This window comes from Zeus faber, assembly GCF_960531495.2.
Source record: "Zeus faber genome assembly, chromosome: 1".
NCBI classification, from domain to species: Eukaryota; Metazoa; Chordata; class Actinopteri; order Zeiformes; family Zeidae; genus Zeus; species Zeus faber.
This window is the reverse complement of record NC_137193.1, coordinates 59,646,551-59,672,989: the sequence shown is the minus strand read 5'-3', so window position 1 is coordinate 59,672,989 and position 26,439 is coordinate 59,646,551. Positions and strand designations below refer to the sequence as shown.

Below are 26,439 nucleotides of genomic sequence, written 5' to 3'. Positions count from 1 at the left end.
CACATAAATGCCAGGACCCAGGGTTACCCAGCGGCACTGCCTCCACCAGCTTGCCTTTTCCCATAGTGCATCCTGATGTCATCTCTTGCCCAGCTAAACAATGCACACGCACCCCGCCATCCACATGATGTAGAAGAAAACGTGATATATCAGACCAGGCCACCTTTTTCCATTGCTACATGGTCCAGTTCTGACGCTCATGTGCCCATTGTGTGCGCTTTCAATAGTGGACAGGGGTCAGCATGGGCACTCTGACCGCTCTGCAGCTACGCAGCCCCATACACAGCGAGCTGTGATGCACTGTGTGTTCTGACACCTTTCTATCATAGCAGCATTAACTTTTTCAGAAATTTGTGCTACAGTAGCTCTTCGGTGGGATCGGACCAGACAGGTTAGACTTCGCTCCGCATGCGTATCAGTGAGCCCATGGGCGCCCATGATCCTGTCTCTGGTGCACCGGTTGTCCTTCTTTGACCACTTCTGGTAGGTACTAACCACTGAATACTGGGAACACCCCACAAGACCTGCTGTTTTGGAGATGCTCTGACCCAGTCGTCTACCCATCACAATTTGGGTGTTTTTGTGTGTATATATTTGTGTGTGTGTGTGTGTGTGTGTGTGTGTGTGTGTGTGTGTGTGTGTGTGTGTGTGTGTGTGTGTGTGTGTGTGTGTGTGTGTGCTTATGTGTGTGTGTGTTCACCACAGGATAAACCCATTCTTGCTATTTGCTTGTTCCTTCTGCTTAAACACTGTGTTCCCTACACTTATGGCACTTATACATACAGGGTAGGGTTCACATTCCTTCTAGATTTACTATGGAACACAGTGGGAAAGAAGCGGTGCACGTTATAAATCTACCACGGCATGCTACGGTTCCCCAAGGAGAGATAACAGCGGCATCTTGCAAGAGTGCTTGGATTTAAATAACACAACCATTCGAGCAAATGCTTTTTCTCAAGTTAAAGAATGGGAAAACCACCGGATGAGTTTTCCAACTTGATTGGCACAAGAGCAAAGGTCATAGGAATTTGTCTTTTTTTGTTCATTTTATGCCACTATCAAAGTTTAAGTTAATGTAACAATGAAATAACACATCTATCAATTGCAGCTATCTATTGACATTGCAACATAAATAATTGAGTTACATCAACCAAACTCATGCAAACACACATAATTCACATGTGAAATATAGCCCTTAAAATATGGATGGAAACATAATATGATAGTGTTGACAATACTCTATGATTGTGGATACTAAACGCTTCACAGAATGTTCACAGTCAGCACAAATAATTGTTATCATGTGATTATGTAATAATTGAGATGGCTTTAGCTCCAGGTCCAGGTACTATTTTGATATTCTGTATTTTAAGTAATTTTTCTCATGGTTTTGACATGGTTTCAAAACTTGATCACATTTATTTGTCTAACTACATTGTCCCCCTTTTCCCTCCCACTAACCACCCCATCTTGCTTTCTATTAATCTTTCTCTCAGATATTAGCTCTTTCTTTCTCACAGTGTTGTTTGTGCTGTATCATGTCTCATTTTCATACTTGCACAACGGCAACATGCAACGCAAAAAACACAAGCCGCACACATCGCATTACTAAACACAACACGCATGGCAACAGTGCAGGCTTTGTGTCGTGTTACCTGGTGTGAACTCCCATATTGGGAGCAACAATATTAACCGGGCTGAATGAGCCCCATTGTCTCGGGGCATTTGCCCCTAAGGACGATTAAGCTTGGATCAGCGGAGATACCCAACACGATTTGATTTTGGAGTGAAGAAGATGATGCATTTCATGATGGTGTGATATATTCATACTACCAGATCATAAACTAGGCAACTAAGAAGCCTTTTCTATCTAGTGGCACAGATCTGAAGATCTAGCTGGGAATATAACACATTATGCATTATCAGAAGAAAGAGTTTCTTTACTAGAGATAAAGCTACTGGACATGGCCCAGCTTCATAACAGTGATTACTAACGATCACACCCAATCGCAAACAAGAGACATACCTGACAGAAACTGCTTTTTCAACTGCAAAGTAATGAATACTGCAGAGTAAAGACAACACAATGCAAATGAAAGAGGCACTGTATAGAATGGACCATAAACAGAGAATCAAAGGACTCCTTGAAACAAACGAACAATGTGATTAAGTGCAGCATTGGGGAACCTGCTTTGAAATTATAGCTTGTCAAGCCTCAAGCTTCTGGTGCTTTATCAAAGCTCAGCTACAGCCAAGCCTCCCTTTGGATGAAATTGGACTGTAGCTTAACTACTGTACAGTGAAGTGATTGATTCTAAAGAGTGAAATCAACAGTGGTGGAAAAATTACATGAAAGCCCCACTTGAGTAAAAGTAGAGATATCTTACTAAAAAAACTCCAATAGTAAAAGTGAATCACTCAAAAAAAAATCACTCATTAGAATACTACTTGAGTAAAAGTCTTAAAGTAGACCACATAAAAGGTAGTTAAGTATCAAAAGTAGTTATATGGTATTAAATGTACTTAAGTATCAAAAGTAAATGTAAATGCTTAATTTTTTTGCTATGGGCTTTTTTTTTGCTCTGATTTTATTCTGGTTGCGAATATTTCCATTTTTTTCGGTAAGCATGAGAAGCACCTAATTTGGTAAGACGCATCTTTTACTGTAACATAAGAAAAGATTTGTTGTAATTATGGCCACGGGTGTTGGTCTGCATCAGTCGTACCAGTTGTAGGTGTAGGTGCAGGTGCAGGCGCAGGTGTAGGTGCAGTTGAAAGAGCAGGTGCAGGTGCAGGTGCAGGTGAAGGTGAAGGTGCAGGTGCAGGTGCAATTGTAGGTGCAAGTGTAGGTGCAGGCGGGGAGCAGTGGGCAGCATCACCTGGATGAGACTGTCACTGTGGCCATTGCTCTCCAACATGCTGCTTTAGTTGTGTCCTTCTGGGACACACCTGTGCTTATAGCAACGCTGCAAAAAATGAAGCTTAACACAGACAGGGTTGCCAGGTCTCCAGGACAGAACCAAGCCATCCCCCAACCCACAGACAACAAATACAACCTGTTTCATTGCATAAAAAGTAGCCAAATTCCAAAACCATGGACCTGGCATCTCTGAACACGGACAGAGAGTGTTTGTTTACATTGATCTCGCCGCTGATATGACCCTTGATTTGTCAACATTAACTTTCTGATAACTGGCTTCACTGACATCACTGGCTCCCAGTTTTCCTCCGATTTTATTTTGTAGCGAGTAACGAAGGTGTTCAGGGTAAATGTATTGGGGTAAAACTATAGTTTTTTTGGGGCAAAATGTAACAAAGTGAAAGTAAAAGTCGACAGAAATATAACTCAAATAAATTACAGATACTCCCAAAATATATTTACTGTAAGTACAGTGACAAAGTATTTTACTGTATACAGGGGATCCCGCAACAACCATTGCTAAAACAAATGGTCTAAGAAGCTTTGCTGCATTTCTTTTTATTTGTAAGCCATTCTCAGCCGCTGTAATTTAACCAAGGTGCCATTACGCAGTCTCATGCAATCTGGTTAGTTTAGCCAGAACATGGTGCATGTTGTTGTGTGGAGTCCATGAAGGAACTCACACACACTCTCGCACTCTTCTGGAAAAGACCCCTTTCTTCCTTTCATTCTTCTTTCTCTCTCTTCTTTTTCTCCCCCTTCTTACTCTCTCATCTTTCTCTCTCTTCCAATGCTCTCTTCAGGAACAGTTCCCTGGTGCATGTTCTTAAAACTTTGTACCAGTACTTAATAAATACTCATCTTATAATCATTGTCTTTGTCTCCTCAGTCCAGCCATCCAGTTCCACATTAAAATTAACCATGACTCCCCATCACTGATTTACCAGAAGGGGGTATCATTAGCAACTTCTTGGAGAGACCTAGGGCCTAGGCCTACGATGCAAGATGGGCCGATCCCCCATAGGAGCGATTTCCTAGGAAATCTGAGCACCATACTCACATGGTTTTGTGTCACACGGCAGGGGGAAATATGCGGTTTAGAAGTCTAATACAATACAAGTCACATTTTGCTGGTTTACTGCAACATGGTGATTGTCAACACCCCCAGCAACCCCACAAGCACCCACGAACCGAGCGTCCTGTGAATACACGGTTCAGTAAAATCAACAAGTAAACACGTATCGCATTGTATCGCTTGATGAATCCTTTTTGTTTGGATAACAGATAACTGAAGTAGCCTCCTTTTTTACGCTTTACAAACCAAATCTTTTGAGAAGGTAGCTTTTCTCCACTGCCCCAAACAGAGCAGCGGTGATGGGGGTGCTCGGTAGGGGAGGTGGTGGTGGGTCGGGTGCTTCAACGCTTCCCAAATAACCAAAACAAAAGGGCTCGTCTGTGAGACAGCAGAGTGTTTGAATCCATCTGAGCTGAGCTGAACAGGCATGCTGGCAGGGGAATACTTCAGGGGAAGGGCAGCAGTCTACTTTATGACTGTGCTGACGTCAATGGCATAATTCAAATACTTACAGAGTGCACGCTTCCAGCTTTCACTCTGCGGCGGGGCAGCAGCCAAAACCCGGCGTGGAGTCTGTCCCCACCAAACAGAGTGGAAGAAAGAAAATGGAGCGGCGTCACATCAGCTACTGTAGTGAACTATTAAAATGCATGTTTATTGATCCTTGAGGTGTCATACTCCAAAAAAAGGCAAAAGGATTATTTTATTGGCTACAACGGGTCGTGTATAGCGTTCTGTACATTTATAATGAGAAGATTATGAAAATGAAAGATGTTGAAAATTGAACTTGACTCAAGGGCAAGCAGGTCATGGTATTAACGAGAAGAAGGAAGTGCAAAGCCACCACTTATTTTGAGTAATAAGATTATTCATGTTCAGGATTCGCATTAAAACTAAAACTAGAGTAGAAACAAAATGATGATTCTTTTGGATAATTGAGGGCTGAAGGCTCTCCAGAGGCTTAAATATGAGAAAGAAAGAAAGAAAGCAACTAAAGGATACCTTGTAAATAGGTATCATTTATTTGTTAAAAACTGTGTGGCACAGTATTCTACTTGTTTCGGGTCCTATGGAGCCACATGCAAGCCTAATGTTAAGACACTTGTGATGCTGCTGCCGTTTGGGATTGGAGGCTCCATCTTAATCCCAGTCCTCCTGCCGACTTGATGCCATCTGCGGGCTTCGGCAGCCGGACGGCTGCAGATTGAATGGTTTTGAAGCCCAAGAAGGGCAACCTGTTACATCATGCCACAGTTGATAATGATGTAACTTATCACCTCAACGCTCCACTATTTAACAAAATACGTTTTTTTTTCTTAACTGACCGACTTTAATGGGGAAATAAATCTCTTGGGCAACATAAGATCAATTCCTCATCAGTTCCCTACATGTGAAATAAACCTGTATTGTCATGTATACCAATTAACATGGACAAGTAAAGCCGTTCCCCAACCTCAGCAGCAGAGAATTTCCCTGCAAGGGATGAAGAGGGGACCCGCTGGGGATCCTGCCAGTGGTATTGATAGCCGTGGGTGAATAGCTGGCGCACAAGCTTGTTTATGGCATTCTACACTCGTGGGCCAGAGCCAAACCTGTCATTTGGTTGGTTGGTTTTAACCCCAGGAGTGTTTTCAATTTGAAGAAACTTCTTAAAAAGTTCAGCCCTCCCCTCACAGAGCAAAGCCCTACACTGATGAACAATCAAAGGAATCAACAACAATTATGTTGGGAGTGGGGAAATAATATAAGAAGTCTATCCATACAATGAAAACCACACGAAAACATGCAAAGCGATATACAGTACATACTGCATATGCATAACACTTAGAAAAGTGTAATTTTGCCATGTCCCACAGAGAAAAGTGAGAAGGCCCTCAACACGCAGCCCTCCAGACGTCAGTCCTTCCCGATGGAAAACCTCCAACCTCCTTAACCCTCCCAACGCACCTCGCCGAAATCTGAGACTACGAGGCCAAAATATGACCTAATGCTGGATAAGGCGAGGCATCGGCTTGGCATCTCTGCATATCTCAACCCAAGGAGACCCATACATAAACATCTCCAAGCCCAGTCCTGTGCATAAACAGGCATGAGAAGGGCTGTGTTAAGTCCATGTCTTTATGGAACAAAACGGAATTGGCTCTTCAAGTTCAAGTTCAAGTGATTATTTGTCACATACATATACATACGGTCATACATTTGCTTGTATAATATGACCTTAGTTAACATTTTACTCCTGCTAGATATGTTAGTGATGGTAATATGTGAATGTTGCCTATTGACGGTTCCAATCACCTGAATCTGATTGGCTCATAAAAGGAACCTGCTTTAAATCTTAACAAAAATGTGCAGAACACAGCTCCCTGTATACAGTTTTGTGGGAGTAAACACATCCCAGAATGCAACACGGACAGTAAAACATTACGGTAAGAACAGCCAATTAAACAGAATCTGCGTTCAACTCCCACATTACAGTAGTTCACTATGGACACAGTGCACCGACAGTCGCAACCAAAAAATGTGCCTCATTCACCCTCAGCATTGGTCAGTTCACAAATTTAAACGGGTTTGAATTTTAACTTTTCATCCGAGGCTCCAATAACTCTAATCAATAGGGCGGCCATTAGAATGCATTTAAACAGAGGGGATTAAAATCAGCACAGAGTATGTCTGTATCGGACAAACAAAAGAAGATTCCAACATGGTATCAGAGGATGCTGGTGGCCGCTATACTGTACCTTTTCAAAATAAAGGAACATGCCTGGTCCAATGGAAATAGACTGGCAGAAAATAGGTACAACTGTTTATAAATCACATTGGTCGCGAATGTTAAGTACCGTTTGGCTTGTTCACAATAGCCCTATGCACTCGCTTAAAAACAAACAAACAGAAAACATCCACGATAGCAACAACAAAAAATAAATAAGGGAGAAGACCACAATCCAGCACCGTCAGAATAAAAGACAGTGAGTTGACCTCATCACTATGGGGTGATTACTTAACTCCTTTATGCAACACATTTCCAGTATACAAATAGGCCTACGTGCACCACGCTGCCCTCGGTAGTGCTTCTCTCTTTTGCTCTTCCAGATACAGACACAAACACACGCAGGGCAAGACAAGTATACAATCGTGGCCGAAAATATTGGCTCCCTTGTATTTTTTTTCTTTCAAATAACCATACATTTCTTCCAGAAAATTGTGAAATTAAAACATTGTTTGGTATCCCAGTGTATATGTACATCATTGTCTGACCAGCGATGGACACTCATCACCAGGTCTCCGGGCGCGTCCACGAATGCTGCCCACTGCTCCTGGCTGTGCCCCTGGAGGAAGGACAAGCCAGGATGGGTTAACTGCAGAGGCCTCATTTCACCGGCCACCATCCAAAAGCATGTGCATGTGTGTGTAGTGTGGTGTCGTAGTGTGGTGTGCTGTGTGACGATTAAAGATTGTTCTTCTTCTCTGTTCTTCTTATTCTATATTTATTTTGGTTGCAGAGGAACAAAACAAAAAATCTGAGATTATTTCAAGAAATAATTCGATGTCAATCAGGTGATTCACCTTGAACTCAACTGTGGTGATTCACAGATGCCTGCAATCTAATCGGCACTTATTAAAATGGAGTTCAACTTAAATGGAGCGAAGTACTCATTCTGCTGTTGTGTGAAACTGTGTACCACACTGAGAATGGAGAAAAGAAAGTAAATGAGAGATTTGTCTGAGGTGGTCAGACAGATGATGGTAACCAAGCATGGACAATGTCAAGGCTACAAGTCCATCTCCAAAGTATCCACCGTGCACAAGGTTATCAAGAAGTTTAAAAGCCGTGGTACTGCAGCCAACCTCCTTGGAAGAGGACACAAGAGAAAAATTGACAAAAGTTTGCAGTGAAGGATTGTCGGAATGGTGGAGAAAGGACCTCAGACACTCCATAACAGATTCAAGCTGACCTTCAGACACAAGGTATGAAGGTATTTCAACTCACACCATCCGTCGCCAGCTCAATAAAAGGGGGTTCTATGGTAGGAGACCCAGGAGGACCCCACTGCTGAGAGAGAGACTAGAAAGCCTGGCTGGAGTTTGTCAAAACAGAACTGAACTAGTAAAAATCCTTCTGGGAGAATGTCCCGTGGACAGAGCTTTTTGGTAAATTGCATGAAGTCTATGTTTACAGAAAAAAATGAAGCCTTCAAAGTAAAAACACTGTCCCAAATGTCAAACATGGAGAAGGTTCACTGATGTTTTGGGGTTGCCTTTCTGCCTCCCGTACCGGCTCGAATCCGTGCCAGGCATCATGAAATGGGGAGGTTACCAAGGTATTTTTGACACAAAGCTGCGTCTCCGCAAGGTCACGGGTCCTTCAGCAGGACAATGACCCAAAACACACATCAAAAACAACACAGGAGTGGTTCAAAACTAAACGCTGGACAGTTCCAAAGTGGCCAGCAATGAGTCCAGATCTAAATCCCATTCAACACCTGTGGAGGGATCTGGAAAGAGGAGTGGACCAAACTGCCAGTAGAGAGGTGTAAGAATCTCATTGGAGTGTATAGGAAGTTGACAGCAGTTATTTTCTCCAAAGGTTGTGCTCCCAAATATTAAATCTAGGCTGTCAATCATGTTGTCAACGGCATTTCTTTTTATTTTATGATTTAAAAGGATATGTTAAGTTCTGAATCAAAAACACAGTTTCTGTACTATTAACAGTGAAATAAGATACGATAAGATAAACCTTAATTAGTCCCAAAATAAAGAAATAAAGAATTGGAGACCAAAAATTTGTGTCAATTTCAACTTATTTTAGAGACAGTTGTGAGTTTACTTTTAAATGTGGAAGGGTGCCAACATTTTCAGCCACGACTGTATCTATTGATGCGACAAAGAAAAGGAGAGCAGACGGAGAGAGATGGCAACTTGCGTATCCATTTGAGTAAGCAGGCGCGGCTTAAAGGCTGAACTGAGGCAAATAACAAAGACGGATTGAATGTACTATTAATGTTCATGTATTAATGTAATCGCTATGATTAATTAGCTTGAATTTACAAAAGAGAAAATTGCCTAAAATAGATTAGTGAAATAAAATATTACAATGACTGAAACACCAGCATTATCCTTCCCCATCTTGTCACGACAAAGACGTTTGGTTTAAATAACACTTATCGCCCGTACTTAAACAGGAAATAATCCCCATATACAGAACAGATATATACTGCATACATACAAACTGCATACTGCATACACAGACTTTGTATCTTTGACGTTAATGCGATTGCAAAAATCTCCTGGGTACCTTGGCATAAATTCGGCAACTCGGCGGATACTCATGCGATGGGCTGAGACATTGGAACATTCCCCACAGTGTTGTTCTACAGTACAAATCCTCATAATATACACCAATATTACACATGAAGTGTATTAACAGTACAAAGTACAAAGGCCCATGTTAATAGCACCATTTGACACCAACGGCTAAAAGCCCGAATGGTTTCAAGGAAGGCACTTGCAGAATTCCCCTTCCAAGTTGGACTGGGTGCATAACACTGTAGGCGGTGAATGGGAAACATACCGTGGCAATACAGACAGTACAATGTAAGTATTAATAATGTAGTAATAATGTTTTGAATTGAAGAAACAGCTTTCTACATCAATAAAATCAAGTGTCTCATCCACTGTACTAACTGGGGTAATAATTTGTTTGATTTTAAGTCACATTTACAAGCTTGTACATGCGTGTACATCATACACAAACACGTTACATACTGGGTTTGGTGCGGTCCCGGCGACATGGAGACCCCGGTGGATACAGTAAATATTATTGGTGATGTCACCCTGTCTCCAGGAGCTGACGAGACGAGGAGTGAGGTGGGAGGGCGGAGGGGTTAGAGCCAAACCGTGGTATTCCTCACCCCCTGACGGAGAGCAAACACACGGCTGCCCACATCTGTCACAGGGTGTACACAGGAAGATGGATGACGGGTGGCTCCCTCTCTCCCTCTCCGGGTCTCCCTCTCTCTCTCGCACTGGCTCACCCACGTACACGTACACAGGTTTAAGGCTGCAGACACAGCCTGTGATGCAAGCGAGAGTCACCCAAACAAACAGACGGACAGACAGCGCTGTGGACGTGGACACGGAGCTCGGACGTGCGTTCCAGAGTGTAGCCCCGGAGCTCCAAACTGGTGAGCCCAGGTTTAAAGAGAGAGAGGAGTAAAAAGAGGACGAAAGCCAGAGGAGAGAGAAAGAGAGAAAAGAGGAGAAAGACAAGAGTTTCATCAGTGTTTTGGCTCGGGGCCAGGGCCTCGGACGTCTCTTTTCCACTCGCTGCTGGTCGCAGGGTATTTCTTTCTGGGTGACGCACAGTAGTGATGGGTAATCCTTACACAGGCGATATTTCATCAACTTTCATTGCCTGGAAAAATGGCAACTCGCTCTATCTCCTTCCTCAACGATGTCAAAATATTTATTACAATAAATAATAATAATAAAAATATAAATAAAAATATAAATAATAACATAATAATAAAATAATAATAAAATAATAATAATAATATTAATAATAATAAATATTATATTTATATTTATTACATTTCACTGCATATATGTATGAAAGTATGTATATGTATGTGTAAGAATAAACATCTTGAATCTTGAATCTCGAATATTTAGAAGCCTTGATAACAATTAGTGAGCTTGTTGAATGGACCCTGAGGGAGGCTACGGACAAGGCATCATCTAACTGTCTCCAAGGGGATACGATAAATAGTTGTTTTCATTGGTTTAGGGTACAGAACAAGTTTAAAAGTTTAATTCAAAACGTCATTCATAGAGGACTTTTCAAAAAAGTACTAAGTTCGAGCAAGGGCTCCATCAACAACTGTCATAATCTGTCCTCTGCTTTTGGACTGGTGCTGGAAATCCTTCCACACTGAGTTGATAAGTGCCCTGGGATTGACATGCGGCTCGTATCCAGGTTGCAGATTGCAGATCAGCAGCTGTGGACTTCTTTCCCTCCCCATCCACTCTCCATCGGCGGCTACCGGTAAAACGTGTTCTGTTCGTGCCTCGCTAGTCAAGTGGAGTTGGGTGGACGTACAGTACGTGGGATCTCAAACTCTCTGGATCTCTGGAGATGGCTTGAGCGATTCTGATCCCAATACGTTTTCCTGTCATTTTTATGCGGATATGTGCTATCCCATGATAATCAATGGGTGGGTGGACATGATGGCATCACTACATCATGTCCTTCGTTCCGAGGCTGCGCATTATTGCGTCATCCGTCCCGGTTTCGCAGACGTGCTTCAGGAAAGTGAACGGAGACAAATCAGTTTAAAAACGACCAGAAACCTACTTCAAACTAAAACATGATGGGCGGGGATGATTTAGAAAATGGTCAAAACTGTCTGGTTCTTGGGTGCAGCGGTCAACCTTCACATATTTGATGCCAGACAAGAATTTTGACGCAATAGACCAGACCCTATTGACAATATTTATCAGTCTGGGACATGACTAAGGACTAAGGTGTGTATGTGTGTGTGTGTGTGTGTGTGTGTGTGTGTGTGTGTGTGTGTGTGTGTGTGTGTGTGTGTGTGTGCGTGACAGTAGCCCACAAGGTCAGCCTTAATTCGTCCAGGGAATAATGAGTGTGTTGTCATGTTGGAGTTACTTACGCAGGTCAGGGTCTTTCTAGTCTTTGTCTCCTCGTCACTCTGAAGGAACTCTTTTGTCTCCGCAGAAAGAAGGATGTAACCGCTATAGACAGCCTGCAGGGGGGTGTTAAAACAGCTGGAGGAAAGCCTGATGTGGCCGTGTGTGTGTGTGTGTGTGTGTGTGTGTGTGTGTGTGTGTGTGTGTGTGTGTGTTTAGGGAAGTCCCCATCGCCCCACAGTCTTTATTTCCTCATTAGTGTCCTACTCCTACTCAGCAAGAACTTCCGCTGACAGCAGGTGTCTGTGTGACGTACACACACACACACACAATGCACCTGCTAGCGTTGAACAATATGGAGGCAGAAGAAGGGCCCGTTGTGGCTTGCTCATACTGTAAGTCTCACACTTCCTCTTTCCCCTCGCTACTCTTCGTGCTAACTGACTCGGCCTCCCGGCGCTTCAGCTCTCACAGTGACGCAGGTCCATGGACCTTAGAAAGATTTAGGAAGAACAAACCGTAAAAAAACACGCACTCTATGTCCTGGACAAATGAATCACAACTGACGCAGGAGAGCGTTGCCAAACTCTGTCCAAGGAGAGAATCCAAGGACCAACCACCATCAGCAAAGTGCGAATCATCAGAGGTTCAGGGTTATAGCCTGGAGAAAAGCGAGGTACCAGGAAAACCGGCAAACGTCCAACCACGTGAGCGAGGAGTCCAAGGGGCTTAAGATTCCTTGTCTTCACAGTCCAGACATCCCGACACCATTTTGGTGTGAGTTTCAGAGAACAGATCTGTGAGGGCCAGGAGGACAGGCGATACTGAGGTCTCTCTGCTGCTGCTCCTCCACCAGCCATGTCTCTGGAATAAACAGGAAACTCTCTTCTCAAATATGCCTTCCCCTCGACACTGACTCCCGTTTCGATCCAATCCTCACAGCTTCGCCACGTCCGTAATTTTCACAATAAGTGACCAAGAGTGCTACATCACGGTGTCCTTATTAACATCTCCTAAAAACCTCCTAAGAACCATTTCAGAGCACTTTACAGCCAATAAAATGTAATGCACCAGAATCCTACCAGCCACAGGACTGACCTCCCAATATTTTTGGTTGAGTTTGGAACAAGGCCTGTGGTCGCAGGCAACTTTGGATCGATGTGGCTAAGAAACTCTCGGCGCACTTCCAATCCGGGGGACGCCTTCCAAAAATAAAGCATGACAGCATTTCAAGGGGTGAATCTGTGGAGGTGCAGTGACTCTGGCTGTTTTGGAAAAGGCCGATCCCACCACAGAACGCCACAGGAGCCGCATCCGGATACGCAAGAGCCAACGTGAAGAAAGTGATGTATTGTTGTGTGTACCACGGCACCTACGGTAAAAGGCCTAATTTAAGGGTTCCGCCCCGTTAATATTATCTCTTCTCACTTCTTTGCTTGGAAAGTTGATTTGGGGTTGATTCTACAAGGAACTTGAGATGTGAAAAGGATTTTCTCTGTGAAGTTCAAGCTGGAACAGAGATGCAGCCGGAACATCGCGAGCTGTGAGGTGGTGGTGGTGGTGGTGGTGGTGGTGGTGGAACCAAGACTAAACAATTACATGGAATTTGACTTATATGGAATCATATTTATCTTTGACAACAACGAAGCTGCAAGGACACAGCAGGTCAGAACATATAAAGTGCATTTTGTATATATTCTGTAACTTGTGTTGACTAGCGTCGGTGAATTTGGCCTTGCACAGGTTATCCAGCTGCATGGACAACAGCACATGTACACATATTCAAACATATTCACACATATTCAAACATATTTAAACATATTCACACATATTCAAACATATTCACACATATTCACACATATTTACACATATTCACACAAAATGTGTGCTCGAATATGTGTGATTTGGGCACACATTTTGTGTTTTGGTGAGGCTTCTGTTTTCTCCGTTGTATCAAAGCCTGCATTAAATTCACTCTGCATGTGGTCACCAAACTGATTAAAAAGACTAAACCACAACACTGATGTACAGTAGGTCTCTCTCTCAGACACACACACACACACTGAGAGTAATAAATGTGTACAAAGACAAAATACAGAATGCACAAACAGAAGCGTTGTAGAGTTGAACATCTCTGACACACATGCACGCACGCGCACACGCACACACACACAGAGCTAGTTCACATGATGGGAGTTCCAGTTCCAGTCAGGAAACTTAAAGCCCTGAACTATTAGATCGTCGCACCCCTCTCTCTCTCTCTCTCTCTCTCTCTCTCTCTTAGGTTTCAAACTCCTAGTCTGCCTGGCGACCGGACGACTCGGCCTGTATCCCTGGAGGGGTGCCGGACGAGTTGCCGGGTGCGAGAGTATCTCTCTTATCGGAGAGCACGCCATCTAGGGGAGTTGGGCCTTGAAATTGTTTTCACTCAAAAGTCGGACAGTGACGTTTGCGACGCAGAACCACACGTCGGGCCTTCCAGCTCTGTGACGCACGGCAGAGGTCACTGTGTTCCGGTATAATCTGGTATCTCTGGCTCCGATCCAGCCTTCAGGTCACCCTGTCTGTCCGAACCTAGCTAGCCCTCCCCCCTCGCTCCCTCCCCTGCCGAGACCACCAAGTGGTGAAAAATGGCGGGAAGCAGTATACTGGTCGGAAGTAACACTAGACATACAGAGACAGAAATACTGGGATGGATCCCTGCTAGCTAGCAACACTGAGGGGGAGAGGGCTTAAAACTGAAAGTTTCACAATGTGTCGACTCACGCTGGTGCGGAGAAAGAGTGGTGGGAGCGGGGAGTGGTGGGAGGGGGCCATAGGGATGGTGCAAACGGATAGAAAAAAAAATGGCTCCGGGGAGGATCGGGAGGGGGGCTTCTTGTCCATCCTGACTAGAGTAGAGAGCCACAGAGAGAGAGAGCAAGCGAGAGGGAAGGAGGGAGGGGAGGTAAAATGAGGGAGCGAGCAAAAAAGGTGTTGTTTCCATAGCAACTGTGTGTGTTGGCATTTTGAGGACGTGCAGATTGGAGAGGAGAGACGGCTATAAAAAGATGGTTCACTTGGTAGCTGGGGCATTTCTACATGCTAGCCCTGCAATGATACCCCTGACCGATCTAACGTCCAGCAGAAGACTGGAAGGGTTGTTTGGAAGTGTGTGTTGTCTATGTGTTTGTGAGTGTACGTGTATGTGTGTGTGCGTGTTTGTGTGTGTATGAGTGTGTTTATGTGTATGTGTGTGTGTGCGCGCATGTGTGTGTATGTGTGTGCATGTGTGTAGGGTTGTGCAACCGTGTGTGCACGCTTGTATCTGTGAGATCAAACCCTGCACACAGTGGTGGTGGCGTCACTGAGAAGCCCCAAGCAGGTGGACTGTCAACGGGGGGGGCTGCGTGTAAGTGTGTCTATGCCAAGTTCGATTCTTTGTGCAAAAAATACAGATTACATGAGTGTGTAACTGCATGATAAAATAGGGTACGGAGGAAACGGAAATGAAAAACAGAAACAACACAAAATCATATTTAATTCCATGGTTCCAGATCTATCATCTTATCTTATCTATCATCAGGCTTATCTACCTTTATCACATTGGACGCCATGAGATGAGTGGATGTTTGCACCAATAACAAAAGGTAGTGACCGGCCCGACGTACACATCAAAATCATTTTGTTTCAGTCTGAGTGACACTACATTTATCTGCAGCTGTGTTGACTGCAAAGTGACAAACAGAAGCTTCCAAAGCGAAAAGCAGGGTGGGTTCGATTCCCCTCATGTGTACCCTGAGAGACTTATCTCCTTCTTCTCCTTCTTCTTTTTCTTGCCTTTTCCGGCACATTCCTCCTCTCCCCTCCTCCTTTCATCCTCACCGCCGTCCGCTCCACACCTCCCCCCTCCTCCTCCAAGTCCTCCGGGTGCATTCCTGCACGTACCGGGGGCCGCTGGCTAACACGGGGTTGTCTGAGGATGTTCTGCACATAAAGAGGCTGATGAGACGCATCCTAACGCCGCTTAAATCAAGAAAAACCTTGACCGTGTTGTTGGCCTTCCTGACTCAGTTTACTCGCTCTGCAAAGGTAAATAACTGGCGGATGATAGAAACGTCATCAACACGACAACAGGACACGCCCACTCACTGGCTGTGAATTCTCCAGATGATTGCCTGCTCCGTTCACACGTACCCCTCAATCAGACATTCCACAGATTTTGTATGAGAGTGATGGCTGGGTAAAGCCTGGTTAATATCTGGTCCAACTGATTTTGTCATTTGCATTCCCACGTACAGCTGTCCCTGGTAATGTCCGGATCATTTCAGGGTTGTAGTGCATGTGCGAAAGCAGCTTTGGACAGGTTAGTTCTCCACTAGAAAGCCCTCAATCAAAAAAAAACAACTGATAAAGACTGGATTATGCAATCCAACGGATGATTCATTCACAAGACCTACGACTCTCCAGGATTTATGACTTCTCTGATCTGAGGGAGTAATTTACGGATGATCCACTGGAGATCACTGAGGTCAGTGAGGTTGTGTTGTTTTCCCACCACATTCAAACTCTAAAGAGATCCCGAACTGTGCAGCCATCCAGTGTTCCGACGCAGAACTCTGAGAGAACAACTTTGTGAATGGTAACAATGGCTCAAACCATTTCTCAAACAGATCCAATCAGGGCTGTGAAAAAGCCACCGGGGCCATTAACACTCCCACGTCAAGTCGAGCTTGATTTCCTGAATGGAGCTGCCAAAAAAAGAGCACTGGCAAACACAGCATCCATGACTATCTTTATCCTCCTTTGTCATTAAAAAAAAAGAGTGTGTGTGTGTGTGTGTGCGTGCGTGTTAATATACATATATCATTAAAGCGCAGAAAGAAACATTGAAAATACACCAACACTTTGGTAATATACCACATTCCAAATCCTAACCATCCAATTAGTATGGTGTGTTTGTGTGTGTGTGTGTGCACGCGCAGTGCTTCTTTGCCCTATTGCGTAACAGTGCCGTATTGTCCGAGCACCTTTTCGCCTTCACGCCCTGTGCCGACCTATTGTGTGGTGTTAACCAAACACAAACTCCTCAGTCCACACTTTGAAATAACACGTACCGCAGGGCTCCTTTTTTGGGGGTAAAATGTCATGTGGGGCTGAGCGGCCGCGCAGAAAAACACCCTCACAATGGAGGTCCACAATGGAGCCTGGAAGTGCCAAACGCTTGACACCTAGCGATACACCACTGATTAGCCATTATCCAGTTAAACAGAGAGAAGCACATATTATATCTCTCCCAAGCCTACGTGCAGAGACAAACACATGGGTGCGCGCGAGTACACATACACACACACACACACACACACACACACGCACACACACTCACAATTTACATTTTAATTAAAATGTCAAAATATCAAAATCAAGCCTTTTGAGGTGAGATTTTCTTAGTCGATGAGTTTACAAGTTCGTTACAAGCCTTTATAGATACACCGATCAGCCACAACATGAGAACCACCTGCATAATATTGTGTAGGTCCCCCTGTGCCTCAGAAACAGCTCTGACCCGTGGAGGCATGGATTCCACAAGTCCTCTGAAGGTGTCCTGTGGTATCTGGCACCAAGACATTAGCATCACATCCTTTACATCCTGTAAGTTGCGAGGTGGGGCCCCCATGGATCGGGCTTGTTGTTCCAGCACATCCCACAGATGCTGCATCTGATTGAGATTTGGGGAATTTGGAGGCATTTGGAGTCAACACCTTCAACTCTTTGTCATGTTCCTCAAGCCATTTCAGGACAATTTTTGCAGTGTAGTAAGAGCATTATCCTGCTGACAGAGGCCACTGTCATCTGGGAATACCGTTGCCATGAAGGGGTGTACTTTGTCTGCAACAATGTTTTAATGTAGGCGGTACGTGTACAAAGAAACATCCACATGAACGCCAGGACCCAAGGTTTCCCAGCAGAACATTGCCCAGAGCATCACACTGCCTCTGCTGCCTTGCCTTCTTCCCATAGTGCATCCTGGTGCCATCTCTTCCCCAGGTAAACTCCGCTTTTATTGGCTTATTTACCATATTTAAGTCAAAGCAGTTTGCAGCCAGTTTAACACTCGCCTTAGAAAATGTGTCACCGACCCTTCAGATGGAGGGTTGAATGCACAAAGAATGGATTGCGGCTGCTAATAGCACCATGAATTGCGTATCAATTTGCGCTCGCAATCCGTCCCATCTCAACGTTTGATTCACAACAGATATTGCGCCAATGATATGTCAGCGCAAACATGCCCATAACGTGTTGCCAGAGTGCAAATTAACCTTGTTTTGCGTCCAATTGCAATTATCCATGTGGCAGAGTAAATAATCGAGGCATGGACTTGCAGGGTCCGCGCAGTTACCACAGGCTCTCTGCAGACGCTAATAATTTCACACTAACCACGTGTTAGCGCCAGTGTTGGATTGGACATTTTTTGCATTGAGGCTCATTTGCATCGAAAGGAGATGATTTTGCGCCAAATGTAATCCTTTTGTGAATTATTTTCCAAACTGTGAGCTGTTCAACCGCGCTATGGCTTGAAAAGACGAATGTTGTTTACCAGTTCCGGGGGTGTGGGGGGGTGTTGTGTACAGCGCAGAAGCAAACCAGAAGCACAACAACACAACAAAGACAGTTTGAATTAATTGCCGACTGTAATATGATCTTAATGGCAGCGTAAAGACCTGCCACCAAGGACCCAATGATACTCCAAGATGCAACAACATCATCTTTAATGTATGTGTGTGCGTGTGCATGTGTGTGTGTGTATGTGTGTGATGGTGTATTATATCATCGTGTCAGCATGGACATGTTTGTGCAGTGGTGGGCAGAGACAATAGGCCTTTGTCTCTTCGCATCCTATTTTTCTCTGCGGGCTAACAAAGACACACACACACACACACGCACACACACACACACACACACACAAACACACAAATGCTCGGTTCCTTCTGGCTTCCGTCAGTTTACGACAGTTAAAGACAGTTAAAGACAGCAAAACAGGAACAATCTGATCATCTCTTTCCTGCCGCATGGTTCCTCTTCCTCTCCGTTCAGTCCCCCCCCCCCCATAGAGAAAAACAGAAAACGAAAAGTATCAATGAGGGAAAAAAAGAGAAAGAAGAGAAGAGAAGGCCGAAGCTGAAAAACAGCAGATAGAGAGAGAGCGAGAGAGAGAGAGAGAGAGAGAGAGAGAGAGAGAGAGAGAGAGAGAGAGAGAGAGAGAGAGAGAGAGAAAGAGAGCGAGAGCAAGCGAGAAGGCCAGACAGAGGGAGGGAGGGCCGGCAGGATATCGTTTCATTCCCTGAATCATTGTCTCCACAACGACAGACTGGCGGGTTTTGGGGGAGCCTGTTACATAATCAGAGCTGAGGGGTGGCTGAGTGTGTGTGTGTGTGTGTGTGTGTGTGTGTGTGTGTGTGTGTGTTTGTGTGTGTGTGTGTGTGTGTGTGTGTGTGTGTGTGTGTGTGTGTGTGTGTGTGTGTGTGTGTGTGTGTGTGTGTGTGTGTGTGTGTGTGTGTGTGTGTGTGTGTGTGTGTTGGTCAAGGGGAGACGTGAGCCGAGGGCAATACTATCCGGTCACATTCTGGGTTTGAGTTTAGTGGGTTTTACCTATTTTTCTATATTAACATTATTAGCTGAGTTATTATTATTGATAAGAGCAACGTCAGTGTGTCTTTGGAAACAACAGGCTTGGGAGTCTGCGTCCAGGCAAAGGATGGAGATCATTCTTTATCATTATTCATTTCATCATCCTTTAGCGGCGTCGCATAACCATGACATTGAAATAATGCTGCGTTGTGATACCGGATATTGGAGCTTAAATCAATGATGAGGTGATATGAACTTGAATATGAGGTCTGAAATATTATGTATACTTCTTATTACTGATTTACTTCAATGTAATGAACCTCTAATCTTTCTAATAGCTTTTGATATAGCAGCAGTGAGGCGAGGGAAGCCGTTTGAAAACGATACTTAACACCGTAGTGATGCGTGAACTCAATCGTCACAGAAACCTGGATTGGCTCCGTCAAATTAGCCGTTAAATTCAAAGTTCACGAAAAAAACAGAATTTTTTATTCTATTCTATTCTATTTGGGTGAAACTATGTTTTTCTCCTCAGTAAAACCAACGTTAGTTCATCTAAAATATTATGATTAAGGAACGACTTCATTAACCTTTGCATAAAAAAAAAAGGTCACACCACCCGTCATTATGTTAGTTTAACACACACACACACACACACACACACACACACACACACACACACACACACACACACACACACACACACACACACACACACGCACACGGAGCACCTGATGAATGCGGTCGTGAAGCAGGAAGAGAGAACTCAACCCATCTGCTTTGACAGGAAGTCAACAGTAGCCACATGCAGGCGCACTGACGTCAATCAGAGCCACAGGAACACCTCCCCACAGCACGCACACACATACACACACATGCCTGCGCGCACACACACACTATCGCAATCTACACTGTTGCAAACACATATTTTTCTCATTCCACACTCAAACTGCACATATCATGTGAAAATCTGCAGTGTTTAAATGAATGGACGTTGCAATCTCAACCATAGACACATATAAAGGAATGTGCTGTATATACATCTTTATATACAAATGTATCTTATGTCCTTTTTCCCATAGTGGGAACTTAAAGTCTGTGTAAAGTGAATTCAGTGATTTGTTTCTAAACATATTATACATGTTAGAAAGTAATCGCTGAAAACATGTGAAAAGACTGCGAACGATGTAGTACCGAAATGGTGGCGTTGGACCGTTAAACTGTTTCTCACCATTTTTGTGTTTGTTTGTTGATTTTTTGGGCAGGGCTGAAATGGTGGCTCGATGACGCACTACAGCCATACTTAGAGTGGCCCCTTCCCTAACACTACAGTATATAAAATCTAGAGCCATCTTTTCTCCAAACTAAGCAAAAAAAAACAGTGTCTTTATTGTAGATGTATTTAATTTACTCTGTTTCCTAATTGAACGAAACAAACAAAAAAAACCCCTGTACTTCCCGGGCAACTTAACCCCCCCTCCTCTATGGTGTGACAAACTCTGAACACATTTATTTTTGCTTTACAGGGACTTTAAGATGCACGGGGGTACAACGCAATCCGTTTCTTACTCATTCCACCACATGCGTATGTTGGCTCACTGTTCTTGGTTTTGGTTTTTACAAATATCTCTTTTTACCCAACATTCATGCGTCACGCTGAGTTTCAGGGTTTTTGTGCCTGTTTTTCTATGCATCACAGTTGTGTATTAAGATTCGATGTTTAGACCTCACGTCAATGGACATGAATGGATAAAATGATTTATTACATTTAGCATGTTAATTATACTGTTATAAGCTAGTTAGTACATAGTCAAAATTAATTTATTAATTTGCCATTTATACACTATATACCCATAAAAAGTTTATCCTGTGCATAGTATCGCATTTTGTATACTTTTATATATCAGACTAATTCTGTTTTGTATTCTTATTCATTTATTTAGTTTTTGGCTATTTGTATATAATTGACAATTTCTCTTTTTACTTCACTTTTTATTCTGTTTAATTGTATTATTAGTCTCCATTTTTTTTTTTAATGGAAATAGTCTGTAGTGAAACACACTGAACCTCACCAGAAAAAATTAATAGTATATGCAAACGGAGGTTATGTATGTGAGTGGTATTTCATTTGACACATTACTCTTATTAAATCCTAAACAACCCTTTTAAACGTGCATTTACGTAATGAATTTATTGGTGGCATGTCTTTCTTCAAGATCAAGTCGTTTATGAAGCTATTAAGCTCCTTTATATGTCTCCTACTAAAAGTATTTATTGCTTGGCATTGAATAATTCGGCCCTCAACGCCAGCAGGAGAGGAAAAGCAAAGACTTTTTTTCTTTTTCTTTTTTAAACCTATTCTGAGATTCTTGAGTCAGCTCATTCCATTATTGATTATTGATTCAGAACCAGAAATCCAGATGTATTCACTAGAAGGGTTTGTGAAGAGGCCGAAAAATACCTGCTTCTTTTTAAGAGACCACACTGACCATTTTGTAGAAAACACAGCATGTTACTACAGGGACAGACACACACACAATACACACAGATGCAAAATGCATGTTTACATGTATACAGAAACTTTAGGAGGCTTAATAATGTACCACAGAACCAAAGAAAATATGTTTTTCGAGTATCTGGAGTCTGCATCTGTGTGTATGTGTGTGTGTGTGTGTGTGTGTGCGTGTGTGTGTGTGGGTGTGTGTGTGTGTGTGTGTGTGTGTGTGTGTACGGAGCTGGGTTGGCTTTTGTTTTTGAGCAAAGTTAATACTGAGCCAGAGACCAATGTTTTGCAGATTGCAAAACAAAATGAAAAAAAAATAAAAAAGATGATGGGATACAGAAGAAGTGATTGGAGTTAAAAGATGAAAACATAAGGTTTGCAAAACAAAAATAAAAGCCGCTTCACACGCTGTAGGACACGTGCGTGGCAGCAGGAAGCCACGTGAAAACCAGTTAACATGAGGTGTTTGCCGTTCTCACCTGGCAGACAAACTCTGGTGATGGGAGGCTGGGTCGTGGCAGCAGGAGACCTCCTGGTAGAGAGAGGACGGAGGGAGAAAGAGAGAATAAAAGACCAAGCGTAAAGTGTTCAAAAATCACTTGTTGAAGGGAGTGTGTGTGTGTGTGTGTGTGTGTGTGTGTGTGTGTGTGTGTGTGTGTGTGTGTGTGTGTGTGTGTGTGTGTGTGTGTGAGTACATGTGAGTACATGTGAGTACGTGTGAGTACGTGTGTGTGTTGTTCTACGCGCACACGGTGAACACAAAACGAGTGATGCTGACGATATGGGCAAAGCCGTGGTGGTAATAGTGCTCAAGCTGCTCGACCCGGAACCGTTCCTTTATGTTTGAACATACAGGCTGTGGGGGTCTATATATCGTTTTCTATGTGTGTGTGTGTGTGTGTGTGTGTTGCACGGAATTGTCAAAGCTGAATCAAGGTCAGAGAGGCTCTGGGTGTTCAAGAGAGCCAACTCGCTGTTCAATACAGTCCCTGGAAGGAGGAGGAAGCACTAAGCTCTGACTGACACACACACACACACACACACACACACACACACACACACACACACACGCACACACGCACACACGCACAAACACAGCCACACAGACACAGCAACATGTACAAGCATTCCCGTACACACACACACAAACACCGAAAGCACACAAATTCCGGCCGGAAGGATGTCCTCCATCCATATTTCCTCTTCAGCATCAGGAATGAGGTCATAATATATCACTTCTGCTTATAAATTCACAATGTGAATGTGTGTATTGTGCTAAACTACAAGGTTCAAAAAACTACAATAACATGATATTTATTATATTGTTTGTTATATTGAGGTTCACGAATCCTAAGAAAGCTGAATTTCTCACACCGGGTTCTCAGAAGTCCTTCAGTATAAGTCAATATTTGGTGCATCTTGCTGAGATACATGCCTTTGCTGCTAGCCAATATCAATAACATTATCTTTAGGAAATCGTTTGCTATTGAAAATGAACGGTCTACTACTTGTACTTTTTTTTTGCAGGATTCATCGGAATCAGAATGAGCTTATTCCGCTGAAAAATTCTGAGAAAAAAGCTACACTGGTGGGAAAAAATGAGTTGCAGTGCCTTACGTGTAAATGCCTCGGCCGCATACTGATGAGGCATTCCATCTGTGTGAGTGTGAACGTGTGTGTGTGTGTGTGTGTGTGTGTGTGTCTGTGTTTGTGTGTGTGTGTGTGTGTGTTTGTGTGCGTGTAGTTCACCACAACAAAGGGATTCCACAAAGAGCACTGCGATTGCTCTGAGGCATGGAAGAGATTAATTCCGTTATATTGTTGTTGTTGAAACAGTATATCACGTTGTAAAACCACCTTGTTTCAGCGCGACTTCACCGTTAAGCGGCTGAAGACCTCAAACCCAATTTGAGACGATGCCGGTGTGTGTTTCTGTGTGCGTGATCCATTGCTCCTCACTGATCTTTTCTCAGTAACCTCAATAAAAAAAACCAACAAAAAAACGGCGCAGTGATATGCGACTCTTCATATAGAGCTCAACACTGGCACCCTGTGATGGTTGTATGGAACTGCACACACACTACAAACAGCTCGTCCAATGTTGATCATACGCAGGTTTCAATGTTGGCACGCTGGCTTCCCCTTGTCACCTCTCTCACTTGTTATGGTAACTACAAAATGGATGTCAAACAGAACAAGTTGACCGCAGTTCCGGTCCATGTTCTATTTAACTTGCATTTTAAATGTCAGATCCTACACAGGAACAGCTTTTCTAAATATCGTGTTGTCGAGAGCAGAACGAATCATTTATCAACGAAAACGTTAAAACGTGTGGGGAGGTGGAGCGTGAAAGCTGGTTACTAAAGAAACAGTATTTTGTGAATCACCGTCTATTGTCACGATGTTTGATCTAACCAATGTCACCGCAGTGTATAAAGAAGGGTGTATAAATAGTTGTTCATTTGTTATGTTTCACTTACTTGTTGGAGGCACATTGTACATTGGTCAGGACTGTGAAGTTGTTCCTCACACTTCGAAGGCTTGCCAGAACCTGACAAACACAGAACCCAAACGATGAGAGTAGTGATGGGCGACATTTTTTTTTTTTGCAAGATGGGATTTTCGTGTGCTTGTTATCCCACGGGTCGTCCACAGGACAGTTATCGAAGCGGTTCTTGGCAATTTAAGAATGAATAAAGAGTTGCATGGCAGGTTGAGAAGTTGAACTCCACTTGCAGACTACCTCTGTCCTGGATGCAACAGCATACTATACACTCTGTGTTGTATGCCCAGCGTGCTGACAGCACAGGTAAAAAAAGAAGAAATGATGGGATTTTCGGCGCAGTTAAGCCATAGATAAAAATCAAGATAGCTTCCAAAAACAGCCTGATACCATTGATTTACCTTTGACTGTGAATAGGGTAAATAAAAGTGTATATTTGAATATATTACCTGGGCAAAAGGCGTTACAATCAGGTCATCCCCGTGTCTGTTTGGGACAAAAGCACAGAAACAAGAGAGATGAGAAACGCAAGGCGCATTTGTGGAGCCATCAAAGCAAACTTCACTGAGAGTCTCATGGCTAAAGGATGTGGGTTATTGCTCCTCGGCAACATCCTCCCGACTCTCACTCCCCAAAAAAGCAGATGGGGGAGGGAGGTGAGAGAGAGAGAGAGAGAGAGAGAGAGAGAGAGAGAGAGGAAAACAGCAAAAGAAGCCGGCCAGAGGCAGCGGACCCCGGATCGTATATTCACGCCATACGCTCGCTGCCAACTTGGCTCAAGGAGGAGGACAGGTTCGGAAACAAAAGGGGTGGTGGGGGGAGCCTAAGAAATGACGGAGCGGTAACTTTGTAGGATGGCTGTGATGAAATATTATTGATTTGTTGTTCTGGGTTACAGCTCATTGTCATGACAATGACAATGACTTCTTTTAGAAAGCAAAAAAAAGCCTTGTTTCATCTACTGTGCCACAGAAAAGAGCTAGTCTATATAAAATAGGGTATCAGGGTGATACATTAGAGTGCATTAGAGTTCTCAACCTGGGGTGCTTGACCCCCCCACGCAGTGGCCAGAGATCGCCGGGGGTTGCGAGACATTGGGACGATTTGAGGCCTATGCTTCCTACTAGTCACAAATGTATTAAAAAAATCAAGTGTTTATCGTTAGGTTTGGGCTATACTGTCATATTATTTATTTCAAGTATTTTTTTTTTTATGTGAGCTGCTGTGACCTCCAGGGATGAATAAAGCATCTATCTATCTATCTATTGGAACAAAATCCATTACTATGTGTGTGTGTGTGTGTGTGTGTGTGTGTGTAGGTGTGTAGTAAATAAATGAAAGTCTCTCGATAGAAATCGGAGACTTTAGTTGCTACGTACAGTTCAGAGGCGATGGAGGAGTTGCGGGACATGGACTTGGGCGACAGGTCGTAGTCGCTGTCCGAGCGGTAGAGGAAGGACTCCCGCCGCTGGTTGTGGCCGGGGAAGTTGGTGTGGAGGACCAGTGCCGAGCCCGGGGAGGCCTGGGGGTCCAGGGGGCTGCAGCTGCTGGATGGGCCATTCTCCACATCGAAACTGGAAACAAGCAGAAGAAAAGCAAAAAGAGAGCTTGAGGTTAGGCCATTTTGTCTCCATGAAAGTACTTCTGGTGTGGGAGTGGTGTGGTTTAAGCAGCCACACCTATCTTGGGTCTAGGTAATTGGAGCCAGGATCAGGGTGGCTGTATGCCTGTTGCTAGTTAGAGTAATCAAAGAGCAACAGGTAAAACCCCCACCCCCACACACACATGAGGAGAGGAGCCTTCGTCATGATACGTTTTCCATCTCTTCCGGAATTGTTCCACCTGGCCCACTTTCTACAATAAAACTGCTGTTGTTTCAACCCCATTGCCTGTGTTTCTGTGTCGGAGGGCCCTGAAAACGCTACTCGGGTGGCGTGCGGCAGAAGAAACTGCCAGAGTACTCTTGATTGAGGTGGCAGGGAAACCAGTTTGCCTCTTTTCTAGTCCCAGTCTTATGTAGTTGATCCAGATACAAGGCACAACATTAAAATTGGCAATGAGAAACGTGTGTGTGTGTGCGCGTGTGCATGTGTGTGTGTGTGTGTGAGAAAGGCAGTAGGCCGTGCCAAAGAGATACGCTTCATGGTTAACTGCATCTGCAGCCCTAAGGTCAATCCACTAGT

General features: G+C 43.8%; 1 protein-coding gene across 1 annotated transcript in view; it reads right to left on the bottom strand.

Moving 5' to 3' along the window:
* Nucleotides 1-26,439, bottom strand: part of pde4ba (phosphodiesterase 4B, cAMP-specific a) — a gene marked incomplete at its 5' end in the record, with an annotated part of 121,966 nt that overhangs the window by 24,408 nt on the left and 71,119 nt on the right. The window contains 4 exon segments of the mRNA XM_080011515.1: nt 22,233-22,285; nt 24,234-24,304; nt 24,706-24,742; nt 25,636-25,830. Of these exon segments, the coding sequence (XP_079867641.1) occupies nt 22,233-22,285; nt 24,234-24,304; nt 24,706-24,742; nt 25,636-25,830 (356 nt within the window).